Here is a 13,913-nt window from a genome sequence, read left to right as displayed (position 1 = left end):
GTTATTTTTAATAAAATAACAGCGAAAAGCTGTTTTGATTATATTTGTCATTAAAGAGCAGTTTATATATTTATTTGCCTGTTTGTTTATTTATATTTATTTCCGATTGTTAGGGTTTAGGGTTAGGGTTAAGTTAACCCTAACCCTAACCCTAACTTAACCCTAACCCTAACCCTAACTCTAACTTAAGCCTAACCCTAACCCTAACCATCGGAAATAAATATAAACAAACAAACAAACAAACAGATAAATAAATAAATAAATAAATAAATAAATACACTGCTCTTTATTGAAAAATATAATCAAAACAGCTTTTCGCTGTTATACTATTAAAAATAACAAATAAACAAACACAAACACACCCACACAAACAAACACAGACACTCACAAACAATGAAGAAGAGCTCCCTGTGGAGTCAGTTGTCTCTTTTCGTTTTTAGTGACCTGCGAGCTGCGAGGTCGCATAGAGTGCATACCCAGTTCACTGCGCAGTCGCAATAGAGTATAAACATTGGTAAGAGAGTCATAGATATGGCTCCCTGACACACATATGGCACGGCACATGTGTCTGGACGATCACTTCACTGTATCGCAATTTGAACTCGGAACGTAAAATCTTCGAAATGGAGAGGTTTGTAATATAAGAATAGCTTGTTAGTCAAGCCTTGTGGCTGAACATTCGTACGGAATTCTGACTTACACTAAATTAACAGAACACCGGGAACAGCTTGTATAAATGTTACACAGTGGTTTTACGAGTTATCTGCACAGTAAACTTGCTAAGTACCCAGTAAATTCACTGATGATATTGAGACTTTGATCGGTAATTATCAAGGCACTTGTGTAATTCACCTCAAACTTGATATCTGATCTGACAACATGAGCGCTCGATGGGGTACACCAGTTTCTGGTTTTTCCGTCCAGATACCCAGACAAAACCGAGAACTACAGTTCTGCAGGAAGTTAAGGTAGTATGCGCCTCGCGAGAGTGAAAGACTTAAACTGTTGCTCAAACTTTCCTTAATTAAACTTTCTATCATACACTTACCAAATCAGGTGTAAAATCAAAGGTTATTGAGCAAAGTTTGGTACTAGAGAAACAAATTATCTAAATTTACCCAAAAACTTTCGATTTTCGAAAACTAAGGCAGGGACATTTTTTATTATTCCAAGAGCTTTAAACTTAATCCTACAAGTGGTAAATTAGAAAAGAATTCTAAAATCTGACAGTCCAATTATCTGTCCCCAAGACGCATTCTACCTTAATTACAGATCAGGGAGCATTCAGTGAGTATGACTGGGGTGGGGAGTGGGCTGGTACACTTTGTCAGACAAAATCAAAAGTAGTTAATCCAGGCAGCTTCTGTAAGGATGAATCAGCAAACTCCCACAGAAGGGGAAAAAAATTACCATTGACAAAGCAATATGTGCTCAGTGCGTAAGACTCTTGGCTGTGGCAAGTTACACCAACATTGATGCCCCAGGTGCATAAGCATCATTTGGGAATTTTGGTAGGCACAAGTATTCCTAGGGCACAGGGGAGCAATCCTCCATGAAAACGAGAAGTGGATATCTTTCCTGAAAGGTCCAATCATGGAGGTAGGCCAAGCTCTATGGTATTGAATGTTTTTCAGGCCAAAGTGTTTACTTAGATTTTCAAACCAATGTTGCAAATTATTAAAAGCTCACCCAGTGTCTCAACAAATCATTCACCTCCTCTCCTTCATCCAACTGTAAAACTATAAGGAAGGCAATTCATCATTCTCCGTTGTCCAGCCAACTTTGTTTCTTGTGGCAGATTGAACAGATATACTGTACAGCTGTCATGAGTGGTCTGCTTTTATGCCAGTCCAATACATTCTCTAAATTTACCTAAATTGTTCAGTAACATGAGAGGTTAATTTGAACTTCATGAATACAGCGCGGAAAGTTTCTTAATGATGACCTAATATGGCTTCATTAAATATTCAATAATGGGCATGACATCGGTACTGTTACTGAGTGTTAGTGCCATTCACACAGCACAATTTATAACACACTGTCACTGTGATGTAAGAACAAAGTAATTGTAACCATGGTGTTGGAACCACTGCTAGCTACCTAAAGTTGTAGTGATAAAAGAAAGTTAAATTTTATAGTGCCTGTTCCTAAACACTAGTGTAACTTATCACAATGATATTTTCATTAGAACCATAATAATCATATTCAATTATTCTGTATGACATGATTGAAATGTTGAATGTTTTTGACGTTTCCTACTGCTAACAATAATCAAGAAAGTATTCTTTCTACCGTGTGACTTGACCATACCTTTCATGGAAGTGTTTCATTATATCATATAATGATGGCATGCTGTACAGCATAAAAGAACAGTGAGCAACTAAATCTCAAAGCAATTTTTTTATGATCTTTTTGTCGATTTTTTTCTCCAGACTTCACAAAGAAGATTCAAGGAACTCCGACATTTCAAAATGGTAATCCTGCGTTTACTTTGTCCAACCTTGTACATATCTTGCATGGTTCTTGATTCTTGTGTTCATTTCTCAGGTTACTCCAATGCCTTCCAAAGAGTAGTTTGATTTTTTAAATAGGTCTTTTCACATGTTGGCACATGGTGAAAACTATAACAGTAGCATGGGATGATTGACACTGTGCATCACTGGTATTTAAAATGTTAAAAGGTTTATCATAGTGCAACATAAAACTACATGTAGTCACAAATGCAAACAGATGGGTAACTTGAGAGAAACCCCTATTGTTAATGTTGCACCAGAAATTGCCACAATTTTACTGATCAGATTTTTATAGATTGAGCAATACCTAATGATTCTCAATCTAGCTTTGCATTTTCAAGATGAAAACAGTTACATTGTAGTGAGTTAACAGAACATTATCATATTACAAATTTATGGTTTCTTCTCCCACCGATTTCCAATATACCTGTCAGGGTAAAAGCAATATGCCTTGTGCCAAGAGAATATATACAACTCATGTTTTAACATTGAATGTTTAAATGACAGCCATCAAGATTGTTAGGATTGGTTAATGCTTATTTCAAAACTTACGTACAAATGTTTATTCGTTTAAATACCGTTTGCATTCACAACAGACTGATCTAGGTATTCATGAAAGTGTACTATGAAATGTTGTTCACGTAACACACAAACATACGACTTACAGATCTATGCTAAATACATGATGTTATTCGTCTCATTAATGTATTCACTATTGCAGTGTTTACCTAGACTACAATGCAACAACACCACTGGAAGATGAAGTGCTGACAGCCATAGATGATGCATTGAGATTAGCATGGGGAAATCCAAGCAGTTCTCACCAAGCAGGTACAAAATAATGAGGCGATCAATCTTAGTACTTTTCAACATCATGTTCATGGCAAAGCATTTTTATAAGCCCTTGCTGCTTGTTTTAAGTCTTTGAATAGAGAAATGTCTGTGTATGCATTGCACTCAGCCCACGCTTTCTCAAATTATTTTCAAATCCAATGTTCTTATATTGTTTAGCAATTGTTTGAAAACTGTATCTTTTTTCCAATCAATATGTGACCATATGTCCTGTGAGGTAATCATACCCCACTCCCTAAATCATTCATAATTCTGTCTTCCTTTACAGGGAAAGAAGCCAAATCTGTTATCGACCAAGCCAGATCTTCTATTGCTGAAATGATAAATGCTATCAGCCAAGATATTATATTTACATCAGGTGGAACTGAGGTAATAAATTACCATATAGAAAACATGAATGCCCATTCAAGAATGAGAGCAGAAAGTTCTGTTACCTTTATAATGTAGACTATACTGTGACATTCTGCAAGAATACAGGTGTTTTGAGAACATTTTACAAAATTTGTCAAGAAAGATTTGCAGGCAGAAAAGCCACGCAATAAAGCCCTATTCAAATACATAGCTTTTTTTTTTCATGCACACCTCTCAACACAAAGAGAAAAATTTAATTCAGCCGACCTAACTTTCATTGACAGTATAGTCTCACACACTGAATTTTTTAAGCTTTAATGTTATCACTTTCAACTAAAGCACTGGAAACAATTACAGTAAAATACCTATAATGCATCCTATGTGTACCTGACATTTCCAGGCCAACAATCTGGTAATACACACTGCAATACAGCACTTCAAGGCTACATTTCCACAGACTGATGGCCTGGACAAGTGCAAATTTATGCCACACATTATCACTTCAAATCTAGAACATGATTCAGTGAAACTGGTCATTGAACACTATGTCACGGAAAAAGTTATTGGTAAGTAAGATTTGCATACTGTGGTCGGGGTATATGACAATATTCTGTACTGAAATGACTAAGGATCAGCACTACCTGTTCATCTCTACTGATATTATTGTAATTTATATTTTATGTGGCTGTTTAGCACTGCTGTAGAGTAGTGATCAAACTTACATTGACTTTGTAACTTGGATGATTAATTGACATTATCAGCAGTTTCTGTATTCTTTATTTTTAACTTCAGCATTGGTTGGTCCATAGTTACAAATGTCAAAGGTCAACTTTTAAGTTATGGATATTGAGCAGTAATTTTGTTAACTTTTTTATCATATTTGACTGAAAAGTCTTCCATTGGTGCTGAAAGTCCATCTTTCACTATAAAGACCAGTTCAATGTCACAAAAACTGTACACTCAGAAATTTAACAGATGTGTAAGTGAAAGAATGAGAGCGAATCCTGAAATCAATTATTAAAATGGTAATTTATTGACCCGGTTGGAATTTCTTGAAATTATAAGGCATATGTAACATTGGTTTGTCATTTTCAAAGCAAATTCTCTTTCATTACTCATATATCAATGCAGAACCACGCAAGGACAGTCACTGCTGCAAGTACAGTGATTGTGTAATATGTTGAAAAATGTGTGTCAAGAGTATCATTGTCAAGATAGTCTATAGTTTAACGCTGCAAAATACAGAAGGATTATTCAATCACTGCTAATTTGCATAAGTCCAAATACGGTTGAAGAGACATGTCAGTCAGCTACATGTATGCTTGCTTATGCAATGTCAATACCTGACTATACTGTTTTGATGGATTGGACCTATTCTGAAAATCAATGATTGGCTAGTATGATACAGTAAGGTGACCAAATACTTTATGGTTTATTACAAATTTTACTGACCATGTCTGCATCATCAGCTGTCCAAACATCTATTTAAAACATTGACATGAATTTTGCACACAATGTAGTGGTAGCATTTTTTTTTGTACCGGTATGTGACTGTTTGATAAAATGGGCATTATTCATTTCAAAGCACCTCGTTCAGTTGATTAGCTATTGTTTTTGTTTTTTTAGAAGCAACATTTGTGCCAGCTTCAAAGGTCACAGGTCATGTGGAAGTGGATGACATTGTGAGTGCTGTGAGACCAAACACATGCCTTGTCACTGTTATGATGGCAAATAATGAAACTGGTGCGATACAGGTAACAGCTAACAGCTTACTCATTCATTCATTACGTTACTTATAACTTTATTATTCAGTTCCAATGGGCATTCATTTGCTTAATTTAATGCTGCAGTTCATCATATTCAATACTTTTAACAATTCAGATAACAAGTGTTAATTGTTTCTTGTAAAGAGTGTGTAAGTATTCAAACACGAATATTGGGCCGTCCCATTTTACTAGCAATACTATGAGTAGCCTTGTTTAATTTTTATTTAATTACATAACTGCTAACGTTGCAAAGTGATGAAAATGCAAAAGTACTTACTGATGGAACCAATTATTACTGCCCTTTGCATTTCTGATATTATATTTTGATTTCTTAAAGTGGCACTCCCACTTGGTAACATTTTTAAAGCACATTTTTTAATGCCAACGTTCGATATTTGACGTGGCGACTGCGCGCGGATCGCGAGATATCGATAAAAACATGCCTTCAAAAAAGTAAAAGTTTGAATTCCGGTGGCCCACCTAAATTCAGCTTCCGAACATCGAACGTTCGGCACTGGGGCCATTGTCAACTAAGCTATGGAGTACGAGTCTACGCTTACGCTGCTGTATGCCACAGTACCACTCGCGTCGGTGATCGGTCATGCCCCCTGGGGGAAAGCCGAGTCTTACTGACTCTGAGAAAAAACGGAAAACAAAGTTAGATTCCACCAGAATTCGCATAGGTGACTAGCACAGTTACGTGCGGTTGATACATAGCGGCCGCCGAGTGGTATGCATAGACGCATACCATGCGCGCGGCGTACTGTGTGGCAGACGACAAAATGTAGTCATCGTAGGCGGCTAATATTTGACACGTAAAAACTGATGTTTATGTGGTATTGGTTAAAAATATAGTGCAACTGATTTAGAATAATGAAAACGACATAAACTAAGGAGAAGTTTTACAAAACTTACCTGAGGTAATGGCATAATGCTGTATATAAAGTCTTTGCAGTGGGAAGTAAATTAATTGCGTCGTTCGAACTTATTGTAGACTTCCTAGAATATCGTCAATCAGCACAACAACAAACCTTCGGGGGATTTCGGGTCATAATCAGAAACGATTGTAAAACTTCAGGATGTGAAAAATACGCTTGGGAAATGACATGTTTTTATCGATATCTCATGATCCGCGCGCAGTCGCCACGTCAAATATCCACCGTTGGCATTTAAAAAATGTGTTTTAAAAATGTTACCAAGTGGGAGTGCCTCTTTAAGATGTGTAATTGCAAAGTTAATACTATGACTTCTTGCATCTACCGGTATTGGATTGCCTACATCAAGTCTTTTCTACGTATTTTCTCAGACTGCCATTGCAAATTATTTATTCGCAGTGCTCAATACAAAATTGACAGATATGACTTTTACAGAAAACGTAGTTCCAAAGATGCATAAAAATAATTATACTGCCATGAGTTGATGCTCTGTCATCAAACCTTATGCTTAGTGCTGCTGAAGTAACTTTTTGCACTCTTGGATAGCTGTTAAATCCATATGACTGAGCTTTGATAGTCATGATTGTATCAATTTTTTCAGCCAATAGCAGACATTATGAAAGCTGTCAAGTCATTGAAGAGAGATCCTCAGACAGAATTACCCAGAATTCTACTACACACAGATGCTGCACAGACCATTGGGAAAATTAAGGTGGACGTTCAGGAATTGGGTGTTGATTACCTCACAGTGGTTGGACATAAAGTATGGAAATTGAAATTGATGCTTTTTTCAAGACCTTTACTCTTTATGTGCAATTATCATGTTAAGCTTCAACTCACTCTTAAATGCTGAGTTCACATATTTCAGTGTTACCCTTTCACAAACATAGTTTGTACTGAAAATGCAATCTGGGAGTGCAAACTTGGACTATCAGTTTCCCTCACAACGTTGTAGTGCTTTTTTACTCTTCTAACATTTTGACATTTACTCCAGACAGAAACTTGAATCATTATTCAGAAAAACATGTCTTTGAAAGATGATATCTGTAAGTCCTGTTGATGCCGTACACCTTTTACTATTATAATACAAACACACCACATCATCTTGCATTCATTCATTCCAACCAATTGCCGGTACACAAACCTACACTGATACATAATGTACAACATGCACAGTGTACCTCTGACAGAGTTTTTATGTACAAAATTCAGACACAGTCATGTCACGTGACATATGTCTTGTTTACTTTTCAGTTTTATGCTCCACGCATTGGTGCTCTATTTGCCAAAAATCCTGCAGTAAGTACACCATTGTATCCAATGTTCTTTGGTGGCGGACAAGAAAGAAACTTCAGGCCAGGGTAAGAGACTTTGAAAAAGTTTTTCCAAAAGATTTACCTCCAATACAGCTAATGAGGAAATAAAAAAACAAAAAAGTTGCATGGAGCTATTGACAACCAAATATCCTTTTGGGTACCTGGAATATTTTGTAGTTTTCAATTATCGTTAGCTTCACTGCTGATAATTGTGTACAGCTTTTGCTAATCATCTGCCTAATATGATGAGCCAAGACTGAACTTAAGTGGACACAAAGAAATTTTGTTTGAATTGTTAGTAACCTAGGGTCATGGTTAGGTTTAGGGGTCCGAATTAGGGTTATTTAGAACCCCCTTAGAAAATCCCTTTTAATTCGCAGCAAAAGGTGTGTCCACTAATCTTGAGTCATGCCTATAATGACTTATTTTTGTTGAGTAGAAATTCTTCATTGTGGAAATGTACACTTGATATTCAAAGCAGGCTCTGCTGCATGTGGTCAAATGAAGGCTCAATGTAAGCAACAGAAAGGAGGCTTTGCAGGTGAACAAAAATCTGTCCGTAAAATATTTTACAATCATTGTACAGCAAATAATGGTGACAATCTAGACCATCAAATGCCACAGCATCAACAACTTTCAATGATTGGTGGATTATTACCAAGGCCTAGGTGAAAATAAGATTTGTTGTCTGTACATTGTAGTAAAAACAAATTTAGCTAAAATTTAGGAAACTTTAAAGGTTTTCATATTCTCTAGGTAAATTTACTCATACCTGAATTGCATTTTTGTTTTTCTCTCAGAACTGAAAACACAGGAATGATTGCTGGACTTGGCAAGGTACTGTTTACAAGATGTATTGGTTTTCAGTGAGAAATGATGTCATTTTTAGAATGGGGTTATTCCTAATGACATGATTGGTTACGTGTCAATTGTTTTCTTTGAAAAAGTTTATAGTTGTACTTTGAATGGTTGTCAAAGAAGTCACAAGAAATTAATCTTCAAAACAGGTTTGATCACTCTTCTTTGCTGCTAGTAGAGATTTTGAACAAACATCAATCCAGGTAAAACATTTTCTTTAAAATTATTATCTTGGCAGGAGTTTTTATTCTCAAAATACAACTTTTCACTTTCAAGGTGTCTGTTCTGACACTGTGTTATAGTCACTATATTTCTGAGACACTGTCTGCCCTGTCTGCAAGATGTTTATTATAACTCTTGTCTGTTATGAGTTGGGCTTGCAAAAAGGTGTGAAAATGTAATGAATGACGTCATCACCAAGATATAAGATTGGTGATTTCAACTTTCAAGGATTTATTTTTCAAGAATCACAACCATTTTGAATTTTCAATGTAGACACGATAGACAGTGCAAATGTCTGAATATTCAAATGGAAATAATTTTTAACAAGCAAATCCACCGTCATATATTCAAAACCACCATCATATATTCAACTGTATAATTTCCATCAACTTGAAATTAAAGAGAGGAATATTAACTATAGTATAAAAGGAGCCATATGCTAAAATTATGTAGATGTTGACCAGGAAATATACTTTGATCCATTGCAGGCAGCTGAACTAGTTATCCAAAATATTGATAAATTTGAACGCCATATGAGAGATGTAAGAGATTATTTGGAACAAAGGCTTTCAGTAAGTAGTAGATCAGATTCTTCAATTTCATATAAAGAATAATATATATTATCTTGGACAAGTTGTCCCAGTTGTGAAATTACATCTCCTTGTCACTAAAACAAGACAATTTGTCATACAATCTACTACAATAACATTGTGTTTTTACCGTCCAAATAATTGTTGTATATGAAGACTTGTACACAACATATTATGACTATGAAGTACAAAATAATTACTTCAGTGCTTCTTGCATAGATCTTTGCCAACAATTATGTTCATTGTGAAAATCGTGTTTCACTGTTGTTTCAGTTAAAACCAAACATTTGCTGTCAGCTTGCTGGATATTGTTAAACACACAGTCTATAATATTTGCACATCATCAACTGAAGGCACCCAAGTTGTCTCACATGACTGTACTATATATCATTCAATTTCCAATAGACCCCTTGCAAAAGAAAGCTCAAGTTTAAATTCACAGCCAATGCATTATTTTTAAATTTTCCATCTACAGTATGACATATTGCCTACCGGTATTGTAATGCAATTCAACATGACTGACCTTGGCCACCACTCTAACATCACACACATCGGCTGAGTTGTACAAACACAATCAGCCACCACTTTTTCCTCCATACATTGGTTTTAAATGAATCACACTGACTTCAATTATACTTTCCCAAATTGAATAACCCATTAGGACAGTTTCAAAAGTGATGATAAAGTAATATGTAATGTTTTTGTTTTCAAATTCTCCAGGACACATTTGGTGACAGAGTACATTTCAACAGTAAATTTTCAGGAAGTGCAAGACTTCCAAATACTTGTAATGTGTCAATCAAAGGCAAAGGTCTGCAAGGTGAGAGGAAAGAAATCATTCTTCAGTATTTCACTTCTTGCTCATCGAGTATCTTAATGTTTGTGTGTGTGTGTGGTGTGTGTGTGTGTGTGTGAGAGAAAGAGAGAATGAGGAGAGACCAGGTATGTAAGGGTACACCATGAACATTCAATCACGATGGGTATAGATATAGTTATGTCAAAAACGGGAGTCACGACGATGATTAGGTTATTCAGAGTCAATTAACCTTGAAATGGGCTACGGTCCTTCTACCGTGAACTGACCAAACGATAGCACACAATTATACACAATGTAGGTCAACTGTGATACGGTAGGGTTACTGAAGATCATAGGGTCCTGTGAATCTGGTGGGTTTCCATCGCGTTTGGCGAGTAGGTCAAGTAACTGAGTGGACGAGTGGTGCAGATTAATACCTCCATTAACAGCACTAGTGTTCAGTTTTGCTGTACCTTTTGTTTTATTTATGGCAATGTTGGTACCAACTTTCCATGAACACCATCCTGCTTAAGTTTCATGACTGAATGTGTTTGTGTTCAGACAGAAGTAGACCATTGCAAACTATCACCCCATAGATTACCATTTGAAAAGAATATGCCATGAATTCCTCAAAATTGACTGTTTTGATAATTCTGTTGTTTTATTTTACAAACTTTCAGGTAATAAAATACTACAGCATACAAGTCATATCCAAGCAAGTGTCGGTGCAGCCTGTCATTCCGATCTGGGCAGCAGGTAGGTTCAATAGAAATATGTTGACACCTAAACTGAATTCTTGAGAAGCGCCATCATTAATCATGTGTTTTGTTTATAAAGGTAACTGTTTTATGAAGATTGGTTTAACAGTCTGGTGTTTTTATTGTTTTAATGAAGATTCAAATATCCAATTTGTAGCAACTATAGTTACTTACAAAATGGACACAAATTATGGTCAAAATATTATAAGACACCCTGCAGGATATCATGAATGCAATGCACTATCAATTTTTTTCTCAATTATAGTTTTTCTCAATATTTTACCAATTTCATAGTCTTTTATAAGGACACAAACCATCTGTAAATGCACAAGTCATGAAACATTACATAACTTTGCTAAAAAATAATCAGACATTGTGAAATCCACAACTGATTCAAATCTTGACAAAAATTGATTTAATGATTCAGGTGATTCTGTAGAAGCATGCCAGTAACTTTGAAGCAGCACCATGAGTTTTGAAAAACCCCTTGTTAAAACTCTTGTTCACATGCATAAAGTTATATGTGGAATCAATGCCTTCCATGGTCATTTGATTCACAAGAATCTCGTGGAGTATTATTTACCCTGACAAACTGTACTACCGGTATGAGTAAAATCCACCGATGCAAAATTACCATTAGCTGAAATGATATCATCAAGGCTTGGCTGGAATACCATATTCAAGTCAAGTAATAACATCCATCTATCTGGATCCACAGATACTGGCAAATGGGTCTCACTTTTGAAATACTAAATATAGAGAATACCATGTAATTGTTTTATCCATTTGCCATGAAATGACAAAGGCCACCTCAAATTACGATAATTACAGTGTTGTACCAAAGTCACATCATAAAAAATACGAGCTGTATCAAAGTGTAGTTGCATGATACGGTTTTTGTGACAAAAAATCAAACCAATACTATAGTTGATATGTGATTTGCTTGGTTACAGACCTTCACACATTCTACTGGCAGTGGGCATACCCTATGAAATAGCAGTGAATGCTTTGAGATTAAGCGTAGGCAGACACACTACGAAGGAAGACATTGACTTGGTAGTACACGACATCCAGCAGGCAGTGGAAGCCCTACAACAATCATGAACAATGTGCATGATCATCAAACTAATCTTCTGCAGACACACACTATTAAAGTGTCCATGTGAGAAACAACATAGCACAGTGACACAGTTGTCTTGATATGACTTTGTTCTGATTAAAATCACATCATCAAGGTCCTCTGTTACAAACCTTGCCATGTAGATTCGTCGATGTGGATTTTATGTTGATGGTGTTTAGGGGAAACTAGAAGATTTGCAAGATTTTTTGAAGTCCTTTCACCCTAATTTTCCTATGAGTCAAATTTTACCACAGAAAACCATATTGGTTCGTCCAAAGAATGTTAGGTAAATTAAGGTAGAATGGGCCTCGGGGACAGACATTCAAAGTCTCAAATTTTACAAGTCTTTTCTGATCCATCACTTGTGGGGGCTCATTTTAAAGCTCTTGGTGTAAGAAAAAATTTCACTGTCTTAGTTTTTCGAAAATCAACAATTTTATTTTTCTCCATAGAGTTAACACAGACATGGCGGCCATTTTGAATTGATTTTCAAATATCAGTACATCTTGGGTAATCTGTTTCTCGTGTATCAAAATTTGCACGGTGATCCCCAATTTGTATTCTTTATTTTTAAAGAGAATGGTTGAAAGTTTCAATGAAGAAAGTTTGAGCAAAAGTTTAAATATTTCACTTTCAAGGCGCATACTACCTTAAATTACCAAGTTGTTGTATAATCACAGTGAATCTTCCGCTCTGTCAGAGATCAATCACAACAAGGGATCCTCATATGGCATCAGAAAACCACACTCATCTTGAAAACCTGACATTCATACGGAGAGATACACACAAAATGGTATGGTGAGAAACTATGCTGTGAATTGTTTTATTGTGGTGCTCTTGACACACAATGTAAAAACCAATCTGATATCATGTAAACCTGCAAATGTTTTTACAATAGGACTGATTTCTAATGACCTCACAGTTTCATCTCTAAAGTGCAAAAATTGACATATTTCCAAAATTTGACCAGACTTACAGAAGTTACTCACAGGATTGATGAAAGTGGAACTTCAGTATTGTCAGTGTTACTGTAGAAACTATCAAGTCCAGAAATTGATCACGTAGCTCAGAAATTGATCACATGCGTAAAACAGACAGAAAATGTCTGAATTTCTGTGGGAAGTAGGAAATATCCCACAAGCATGTATTTGTCAAATTCGGTTGTATTACACTATGTGTAATTTTTAATAAAAAAACTGAAATTTTGAAGAACTTTAACAGCTTAGCTTAACAGCTTAGCCACCTTGCTATGCCTGTTTAAGTAATACTACTGTGACAGCTTAGTTGCAGAGTAAAATTGATTAGTTTACTGTAGAAACACACCTCAATGAGATATATTACTTTACTGTTTAACAAAATTCAAATAAGAATAAAAAATTGATAATGAAAACTGCAAGACTCGGTGTGCTGATTTTCCGATTTTTACATATGTTGTGCGCTGATCAATTATATCAACATAAATAAACAGAAGAACTGCGGTTCCCTTTGTACTTTTTTGTGAGGGAGTCCCAAAGTAGCTATACTCCAAGCTTTTTAGCTCCGCTGTCAGCGACGCGGAGCTTATCAAATAGGTTGATTATCCGTTGTCGTCCGGCGTCCGTCGTCCGTCGTCATCCGTCGTCATCCGTCAACAATTGCCTTCTCCTCTGAAACCACGAGTCAAATTGCTTTGAAATTTTATATGCAGTTCACTTGGGGTGACCTCACTTCAGTTTGTTCAAATCATGGTGAAATTTGCATATTTGTATTTTTGGGGCATTTTTTGGTGTTTTTGGTAAAATAATCTTCTTCTCTGAAACCACTTGTCCGATTGCTTTGAAATTTGATATGCACTTT

General features: G+C 35.9%; 1 protein-coding gene across 2 annotated transcripts; it reads left to right on the top strand.

Moving 5' to 3' along the window:
- The first annotated feature begins 499 nt into the window (after window positions 1–499).
- On the top strand, window positions 500–13,467 carry LOC139122051 (selenocysteine lyase-like). 2 transcript variants are annotated; one of them, XM_070687421.1, is made up of 13 exons: window positions 500–631; window positions 2,433–2,474; window positions 3,235–3,344; window positions 3,634–3,734; window positions 4,117–4,282; window positions 5,343–5,470; window positions 7,019–7,180; window positions 7,672–7,778; window positions 8,534–8,570; window positions 9,302–9,385; window positions 10,124–10,223; window positions 10,880–10,955; window positions 11,911–13,467. In XM_070687421.1, the coding sequence occupies exons 1-13, from the start codon at window positions 624–626 to the stop codon at window positions 12,059–12,061; spliced, it is 1,272 nt and encodes a 423-aa protein (XP_070543522.1). In that variant the 5' UTR covers window positions 500–623; the 3' UTR covers window positions 12,062–13,467. The 2 variants fall into 2 exon arrangements, with proteins under 2 accessions (XP_070543522.1, XP_070543523.1); XM_070687422.1 differs by having other exon boundaries at window positions 517–1,599.
- Window positions 13,468–13,913: the final 446 nt, after the last annotated feature.

The sequence above is a fragment of the Ptychodera flava genome, chromosome 21 (genome assembly GCF_041260155.1).
Source record: "Ptychodera flava strain L36383 chromosome 21, AS_Pfla_20210202, whole genome shotgun sequence".
NCBI lineage: Eukaryota > Metazoa > Hemichordata > Enteropneusta > Ptychoderidae > Ptychodera > Ptychodera flava.
This window is presented reverse-complemented; position numbering and strand designations above follow the sequence as displayed.